We start from the raw sequence: 9,648 nt of genomic DNA, 5'->3' as shown, positions 1-9,648 counted from the left end.
TAAATTCATTCTATTGCCATTTTCAGTTTATTATCATTTCTTCATAATTCTTTTTAGCTGTCGCACATTACTTGATTTTTCTTTTAAGTTCTTGATTGTTCTTTATCAAATTCTTGAAACACTAAAGTGATTGAAGATTTTAAAAAATATTTTTTAAAAAAAATAATAAATTTCTTACTTATTTTTAGGCATTTGGTATGTAAAGAAAAAAATGTTATCCCACAATCATTTATATGTAATCTAGAAATATTGTGCAGTTGGTATGAGGTAGGCAGTGGGAGTTTTGGGGCGGCGAGGGTGGGATGGTCACGGGGTAAAGGTTGGGGGCCGTTACTAACTAAGAACGAGACAAGCTTGAAAGGACAACTTATTTTTTTAGAAAAAATATTTTCTATAATATATTAGCCTAATAAACACCGGGAAAATTGAAAAAATATTTCTAGAAAATGTTTTTCTCCATATCGAACACACCCATAACGTGGCAAAAGGTTTCCTGTTATCTTATCATGTAAATGCTTCAAGAAATTGCACTAAGAAATTGTACAGTTACAGACTGGATAGACAATCTATACATTAAATTGAAACTATTAATAGAGATCTCATAACCAAGAAAAGTGTGTTTCATGAACTACTTCTAGAAACTTAAAAGAAAACCCCTAAACAAGAAAGGGTCTACTTCCAATGTACATCCCTTAATTTTCGTCGCAATTAACTTGAAACCTCATGTTATATGTGGTATTTCCAGAAAATGGAAATCGATTATGAACTAAACCATGTACCTCAGTGAATCAAATGAATGCAACTATTACTTTTTTTCTTCCCTTTTGTTTGTCCTTTTTTATCCCCCTCTATCTTACAACTATAGTAATACTATGTTACAAATCAAAATTGTGGATTTGTAAAGACCACAAAAGCTAGTTCTTTTACACTCAATTGGAAAGAGCATCCCAAGCTTTTAAGCAAATAGAATAAACTTGCACAAGCTTATGCATCTTCCTAGACACACTTGTCCCGTTTCCATCGCCCCTCCGTTTAAGCTACCGCAAGGTACAGCCGTGGTGATTGATAACTCTTAGAGATCCTTTTTCCTTTGGGAAGATATGGAGCAAAACAATCAACCTATTGTTACAGGAACGCCCAACAAAGATCTTCCAATGTATCATTTATGAGTCCAATGGAACTCATATAGGTTTCGGAGGAAACCCTGATCGAGATCTTGAATCGATTTCAGAACAAACTGCCACCGGCATACCCACCAGAGCTAAGAGGGGTGAGAAAGAATCCGACCAAAAACTGACTATGGGCATTTGGAAGCCAGATGCTCGATGCTGCAACAGTGAAAGAGCTTCGTCCTTGGAAATCATCGCGTCAGATCATGTTAACAGCATTCAATAAGGTATAACATATGGCAGAGCACAAATATCAGCAGAGTCTATTTGCAAAGCTTCAGACCATACACAATGTTCCTTATTGACTTCATCTGGACACATTTCAGCATCCTTAGCCGGAGTTCTTTTGCTTCCCGACAACCATTCCTGGTCATCAAATCCAGACCAATCGTCCATTTTAGGAATTGAGAGTATCTGGCTTAAATACTTGGAATCGGGATGTGGAGGTCTTTTAGATGCTTCAGCAATCTGATCAGCACCAGGAATCACGGAAGACGCCTTTGCCTTAACACTGAACAGTGGTTTTTTAGATGCTTCAGCAATCTGATCAGCACCAGGAATCGGGGATGGAGCCTTTGCCTTGACGCTGAACAACGGCTGACCTTCTAGACTACCATTCACCTTGTGCTCCTTGTTTACCACTTTAGTATCAGTAGCAACTCCCTGTTTAATAGAGGAAAATAAGTCTGCTTTTGGGTGAGTGTCCAATTTCTTTCCATTCTGTGTTGGCTGCTGAGAGGATGAGGGCCGCAGCAATTTAGCAGGCCTGACTTCACTCTCTGTATAGCACAACAGAAAAGAAGCAACACTAATCAGCCAAACCAAAAGGAGGTTAAATAGAGCTGAACACACTTGTTTTAATTCAAGCAATTTGCATTAGAAGTCAGCAAATATGGGGGCTACAAATACCCTAACAGACTACTACATCCAAAATCACAAGGCAATCTAATCAGATACATAACTCGCATAGCTTTGATGCATCCACAGGGTATGAGGTAAAGTCAATACAATGAAAATAGCAGCTTTTAATAGTTTTTTAAACTCACCATGCAGGAAACCATTAGTTTCAACATTCTTTCTCTTTCTGTCAATTCCCTCGGTGACCGTACCAGCAATGTTTTCTTTGGATACAGGTGGAAGTTTATTGTTACTAAGAACAACAAAATCATTCTTATCGTTGTCTTTTGATTTATCCTCCTGGCTTTTCTTGTGTCCACTTTTATCCTTCGCCTTCTCTTCCTTTTTCTTCTCTTTTTCCTTGTCTTTCTGCTTTCCATGACTGTGCTTTTCCCTGTCTTTATCCTTGTTTTTCTCTCTTGGTTTGTCATCGCGTCTTTCTTTATGTTTCTGTTTTTCCTCTCTCTTCTTCCCAACATTTTCTTCCAACGGTCGGGGAATTCCTTCAAAATTGCTTTTTGCCATTGTAGAAAGGCCGGGAGGTATCGCATTAGCTCCAACTTTATGCTCACCCCTGAATGCTTGTGCATCCATCTTATGGTTATCAAATCCTTTCTCCTTGTGCTTTTCCTTGTCTTCAGCCGAATTTCCAAAAACTTTGCCCACCCTTTCTGGCTTTTCATCTCTTTTCCACTCAACTGGAAATCTCTCCGCCAACTGACTTTGCGCACCCTTCTCTTCATCTCTGATCCTCCTGCCCAACTCCTGCACAAATTTTGAGTCCTCTGCCTCAACAGCAGAGTGGCGGGTCTTAAAGGGCTTCTGCTCTCCATGCTGGACATGAAACTGATTGGGGAGTTTGGGTTTCTCTGTGCTAATGTGTCTATCTTTATGTTCATCTCTCTCTTTTTCTGAGCTAATGTGTCTATCTTTATGTTCATCTCTCTCGTGAAGTTTCCCTCGATCACTAGAAGCCCCGGGTGGAACGGCAACTCTTGCCTCCTCAGAGATGCTGCTTTTCTCTTTGTCCTTGTCCTTGTCCTTCTTTTTGTCCCTGTGCTTTTCCTTCTTGTCCCTGTGTTTATCCTTTTTCTCTTTCTTTTCTCTGTGTTTCCCATCACTTCTGTCTTTATCCCTTTTTTCTTTACCTTCTCTCTTCTCCTTGTCTTTCTTTTCCTTTTTATGCTTTTTCTCCTTGCTCTTCTCCTACACAGCATGAAAAGGAAAATGTTAGTGTATACAAAACAGGTCAAGTACAATTTTTTTATAAGTACATCAAGTATAACAAATACCAACATCCTTAAGCAAGGAGGAACATCCAAATTACAACTCTAGCACAAAATTATGAATAACTGATACAGTGCAAAAATTTGGAAAGCAAATGAGGAAGTTCAGGTGGAAATCCTAGATCTATTTCAAGAATGCTCAAGTACAAAAGTTTCCAATAGTTAAAGAGGAAAAATATCCATAACCAGTTGAGAACCTAAATATTCATCATAGCCAACAAAACAATGAGTAATAGCAATGTTAAATTAGTTAGTGGAAAGAAAATTGTTAATTAATGAGAAAAGAGAAAACACTGAACGAAGGCATACAATCACATTGACTAAACCTGGTGCCCATATGTAAAGCTATAACAGCAAAGTGCAGAACGAGATTTCCGCAAAACAAACAATTTAGAAGGCAATTACATGGTAGCAGGACCCAAGACTGGAAACATTTAAAAATAAAATAGTTCCTAATCATTCTCCTTTTTGAGAGTCATCGTCATGGAAGAAGTCCGTATTTAACTTCTCCAGTCTTCCAGTAGGTGTCATGCCAAATGCCTTTACAATGAATTATGATTTTTTTTTTTTTTGATAAAGTACAATGAATTATGTTCCATAAACGGTGTAACCGCATTTCAGCTACAAAACTATGACAACAACTACTACTATGTCTGAGTCCCAAGCAAGTTGGAGTCGGCTACAAGAAGTATCACTGATGAACTTATTCCAGCATCATGAATTCACCAACTAAACAGAGGCTGTACACCTGATCAAGTAAGACGAGCAAAACCAGTTTCTAAAGAGAACCCTCAAGAACATGAAGTCAACCACCTTACTTCGGACAAACGAGGGATAAATAAGCAATTTCATGACTAAACACAAAAAGGCAAGTCAGGTCAACCCATCAACAAGTACATCTCGCATTAGTCACTTTTTTAGGCCAATTTGAACTAAATCAATTCGAAAGGGAACCCACATAAGGACATCATGAGCAAATGTTGTCCTCATCTTGTATACAATACACATGCCCACAAACAGGTAAATGAAAAATTATTAATAAACGATATGTTCACATGCATTACAAAATAATACGAGCACAAGTACCATCGAATGAAATAGCATAATGCAGCTGCTTCATAACAAGGTCTCTTGTCACTTCACATTCAAAGGACTCTTATTGCCTCAGAAAACTTCGGAAAATATGGCATCTCTCTATTGTATAAAGAACTAAAGCAATATCACATACAATAACTCTAACGATTTGAGATTGTTCACAATATGGATTCCCATTCCGAGTAAAGGATGAGGGTTGCTACTTGCAACTTGCAAGTGGCAGCCAGCATAAAACTAGTCAATTTATGATGAATTGTGACAATGCAGAATATGTTGGGATGTACGCACTACATAGGCATGTGTGTGTTGAAAAATGGGCAAGTGGTTCCATCACATCGTTGTCGTATGACCCAGGGTTCTTAGGTCTGTGGGTAAAGTAGTAAGTCCAACCAGATTGGCAGCTGATCAGGTGCAAGACAGAGAATGACTTCCCCCATCACGAAGGGGTAACGGCGAGAATCATACTCCAACATATAAGAACAAAAATAACAATTGTTTTTGTTACCATCTCAAAAAAAAAAAAAACATTTGAGAACAAAAAAGATAAGTATTCAATTTTGCATGAATTATCGTGGCATAGAACTTGAGCTATACAATATAACTTTGGGAAAGAGCAATGACTTAGGGGCACTGTAAAAGTGAAGGGAATTAATTTGGATTTATGTCAAGCAGATCTACAACGCAGGCTATATTCTTGCTAACAAGATTGAAGAAAATTCATTAGGAGGGATAAAGCATCTATACATGGTGTTCATTGGACTAGAAAAGGCATATGATAGAGTGCTAAGAAAAGTTTTTTGTGGGTGTTGGAAAAGAAAGGAATTCATATAAAATATAAAATCTCATAAAGATGAAGGATAGCACGAAGGAGTAGTCACTAGTGTAAGAACAATTGTATGAGATATGAAGGAGTTGCCCATAACTGTGGGTTACACCAAGGATCAATGTTGAACTCTTATTAGCTCATCCTATTAAGGATGAGCTAACTAACAATATGCAGGATAAGGTCTCATGGATAAGGTCACATGGTATATGATATTTTGTTTGAACTATAGAGGCTCTAGAGAGCGAGGGCTTTAACATAATTAGACGATTGAGTGCATATACTTCAAGTTTAGCCAACATTAAATGAGGGAAACTGAGGTAAGATTAGTCGGGATTGAGGTGCCCAAATGCAAACAATTCAATTATATGGGCTCAATGTTCTAGGATAATGGTATAAGACATGAAGATGTTACACGTAGGACCAAACTAGGATGGTTGAACAGGAGAAGAGTTACCAGAGTGTTACAGAATAAGAGGACGCCTACTCAAGTGAAATGCAAGTTCTACAAAATGACCGTAAGACAAGCAATGACAATGTTATATAGGGGTGAATGTTAGGACTTTAAGGTCCAATGTATATGCAAGATGAGTGTCGCACAAAAGGTGAATATTAAAATGGATGTGCAATCATATATTGATTAAACAATGTTAGAAATGATTAGATTGCGGTTGAAAGTGCAAGTGACACACATAAAGGATAAAATGAGATAAGGTTGCTTGATATCGCTTTGTCATGTCTTGAATCAACTTTCAGACGCATCGGCCCCTAAGCGTGAAACCATGGTGATTAATGGCGTTAAATTGGGACAAGCTAAACCTAAAATCATATGGAAGGAAGTCGTTTGTAAAGACCTCCAATCTCTTGAAGTCCATGTAGACTTAATGGGAAAAAATCTATATAGGTGATGCCAAATAGGTGTGATTAAGATTTAGTTCGTTCAGAGTCGTTTAGTTTTGTTAGAGATTTGTATACAAATAGAAAACATAGAGTACTTCCAAGTGCTGAAGAACCTAAATCTTCAAATATTGGATTGATATGGGTCGAAATGGATCAACATGGTTAGTGAGGGTTCATATAGCTAACCCAATTAGCTTGGAATTGAGGCGTAGTTGTTGTTTGCATTATTACAACAATGTTTTCAACCATAATGAAAATAAGTTGAACCAAAGGTCCAAAATTACTACAAATGTCTTGAAGAGCAAGAGTTTACTTCCAGCTACAATTGGACAAACAATTTTAACAAAAAGTCTCATGACACGAGGTACCAATATGGAAAAAATGTAGCCTGTTGTGGAGCAAATACTGGCATCCTTACACGGAAAAATAGAACTACAGAGAATCTAAAACATTCAATTACAAAATATTCTTAAGATCTAATGGAAAGTTTTTTTTTTGGGTAAGGATTCTTAAGAAATGGGCAGTGAGATGTGCAATTTGCATAGAAGAAGATGAAACAAAGCATCAATAAAAATATACTGTAACGCCTTCTTCATCTTTATTTGCAGGTCATATCTAAACGGTGAAAGGCAACGCACTGCTGTAGACCAAGGAAAGGCAACAGCAAGCCGCAAAATATTTCAGAATATCAAATCAGAGATCGTTGCAAACTGCACAACTTGCACATGCTTCTTCTTGCCTGATGCAAGTATACTATGTATGCAAGAAAAATACATCCAAGAACAATAACTCTAGTTTTACAAAATTGACAAAATGAAAAACAAAATTCCATCAAATATACAAGAACACCAACCAACATCAAACACATGACAGATCCTAAAGCAAATGCCAGCTTACAGCCTTTAAGGAAAAAGATATTACTTAATTGAAAATTCTCATATCCCCATAGGGGCGACAAAATCAATAATAAAGCCAACTGAGAAAGATACAAAAAATGGGAAAGGAAGATGGAGCTAAAGTAATACTCGTGTCAAGCTACATAAGAAACTATAAGATGAAGTGTTTGACAAGAGTACCAGGAATGCCCATAGAATAATCACGCCATGAACTCTAACCTCTGTAAATAGATTCATGCTATCTCAAAGTAACTAAATTAGCCCTGTCTCCGCGGTTATCTTCTCCCATAAATGTAGCAATTCCGCAAAACATGGACTTCTATGGACACAATCCTATAAATTACTAATACACATGCCCAAGCTAAGATTCTGTAAATCAAGATCATTCAACTGAAACCACAGCTATGAGTAAAAACCCCTCGCAAATAATGAAATTATGTAATCGTGAAGCACTGATGGAAGGAGTCCTCAACTCCACATTAAGGATGAAAAACATGACAAGCATCCAGCACAAATTTTACCAACATGATTGAGTATAATGCATCAATAGGAAGAAAATCAACATACCATTTAAATTGGATTCAATTAAGGAAAAACGTAGTACCGGCCAACTCATACATGTTCTAGCGATTTCACCTTAGATAACTGAAGATATCAGCAATCTACCTATGCAGCACATCTTGTACTAAGTACTAATAAGAACAAAACCAAAAAGCAGATACCTTTATATTTCCTTTAAATAAATTTACACTAATTTTTCAGCAGTATTTTAGAATGTCTTCTCCCGATATATCACGACATTAGAATGCCATCTACCGATACGTAAAGACAATCGCACTAGTAGCCTCGGAAGCATCCATGCTATTAAATTTCCAAGCAATTAATTACCATTAATTACTATTCACAGCCAATAGTCTCCATATAATGTGGCAGTGTGTAAGAATTACTAGAACAATAGAGCATACCATTTTGTATGGTTCGGAATAATTAGAACAATAGAACACATCCACACAGTGATAACATAAATTGAACAAACCTCTTTTAATAAGTCACCCTCTTCCGGTCTAGGCTTCTTTTCATATCCTGGTGGTGGAAACTTATGGCAGCGAGACATTGCACACACTTCTACTTCGAGATAAAAATGCACAATTATACTCTCCAATTAAGTGCTCCAGTAACAGAACGAACCAGCAATTATACTCCCGTCCATACACCATGTCCCCACATTCCTTTCCAGCTTCAATTTACTTCCATTTAATCCTCACACTCGAAATCAATCCAAAATCCGAATAATTTAAACTTGCTCTTCACACTTCAAACGCAGTAATTCCAAACCCCGTCAAGGTAAAACTTGCTAAAATCAGTTCAAACACAGTAATTCCAAACCCCGTCGAGCTAAACTTGCTCAAATCAATTCAAGCACAGTAATTCCAAACCCCGTGAATGTAAACTTAAAACTTGCTCTTCTCACTTCAAATTTTACAAAACAAGATTCAATTCACACACAGTATTTCCAAACTCCGTCAAGGTAAACTTGCTCAAATCAATTCAAGCACAGTAATTCCAAACTCTGTCAAGGTAAATAAACTTTGGCAACAATTCTAGTAATAATATCTACAGTCTTCTTCCATTGCCTAAATCATTCTATTCTTTCCAGCGTTAAATCCCCTCCAAAATTACTCCCATTAACCGCGCGATCCGCCAATAAATAATCACTCAAAACCCTAATTAAATAACCAATTTAGTAACCGATCCAATTAAGAAACCCTAGAATATATTCCACCAAGTCTCAGTAACCAAAATAAAAAGAGTACAAAAGTGTCCAAGAAAATCAAATGGGTGTTCAAATTTGAAAGAATCAAAGTGAAAAAATCAACCCCCTTTTTTTTCTTTTTTTTTTTAGTTTTATCAAGAAAAGGCAAATCCAAGAAAAACCCAAAATGGGTAACTTCAAACTGAAATCAGAATCAACAAAATCAGATTAAAAATTGGTTCTTGATTATTCTTTTTGGTTCTTTTAGTGAGTGTATACATATATTTACCTTGTCCTCTACAAAGTGAAGAACATTGTAGTAAATGGACAAGATCTCAAGATAATCAAGAATAATAATAACAACAACAAATATACACAACCATCACAGTTGTTGATAATCAAGAATCTCTATAGTTTTTGGTCTTCTAAGTTAAAAAGGGTTTGAGAAGAAATGGGTTTTTTGGTTTTTCTTCTTTCTTTCTTTGCTGTGTTGGTGGTGTTGTTTTTTGGTATTTATTTATGGGGGCAAAGGGGAAAAAAGGAAGAGAGAAAAAGGGGGGAGGGCTTAAAGCCTCACATATATATTGAGAGAGTATGTTTTTGTATAAAGGAGAGGATTGACAAAATCACTTCTCCCTCTCTTGCTTCTGCGACCGTTGGATTGAATTCTCTCTCTCTTCATTATGGAAATACTAGTTATGTCAGGCCGGGTCCAAACTTAAAATATAAAAGTAGATAATTTAACTAAAGAAATATAATTTGTGTTAGTACAAGTGTACAACAACAATAACAACCATATACCCATTGTAGTCCCACAAGTGGGTAGTTA

At 36.7% G+C, this 9,648-nt stretch overlaps 1 protein-coding gene across 1 annotated transcript; it reads right to left on the bottom strand.

Moving 5' to 3' along the window:
• Positions 1-567: 567 nt before the first annotated feature.
• LOC132640769 (uncharacterized) lies at positions 568-9,391 on the bottom strand. Its single transcript, XM_060357524.1, has 3 exons — positions 8,103-9,391; positions 2,216-3,272; positions 568-1,948 (listed from the first exon to the last, which is right to left on the bottom strand). The coding sequence occupies exons 1-3, from the start codon at positions 8,178-8,180 to the stop codon at positions 1,389-1,391; spliced, it is 1,695 nt and encodes a 564-aa protein (XP_060213507.1). The 5' UTR covers positions 8,181-9,391; the 3' UTR covers positions 568-1,388.
• Positions 9,392-9,648: the final 257 nt, after the last annotated feature.

The sequence above is a fragment of the Lycium barbarum genome, chromosome 5, assembly GCF_019175385.1.
Source record: "Lycium barbarum isolate Lr01 chromosome 5, ASM1917538v2, whole genome shotgun sequence".
Taxonomy (NCBI): domain Eukaryota; kingdom Viridiplantae; phylum Streptophyta; class Magnoliopsida; order Solanales; family Solanaceae; genus Lycium; species Lycium barbarum.
This window is presented reverse-complemented; position numbering and strand designations above follow the sequence as displayed.

Bases quoted from the DNA above. Each gene is read 5' to 3' on its own strand.
- LOC132640769 (XM_060357524.1), bottom strand. From the start codon at position 8,180: ATGTCTCGCTGCCATAAGTTTCCACCACCAGGATATGAAAAGAAGCCT. The intron at 3,273-8,102 runs GTTTGTTCAATT...CATGCTGTGTAG, and splicing joins AGGGTGACTTATTAAAAGAG to GAGAAGAGCAAGGAGAAAAA. The intron at 1,949-2,215 runs GTGAGTTTAAAA...TGTGCTATACAG, and splicing joins AACTAATGGTTTCCTGCATG to AGAGTGAAGTCAGGCCTGCT.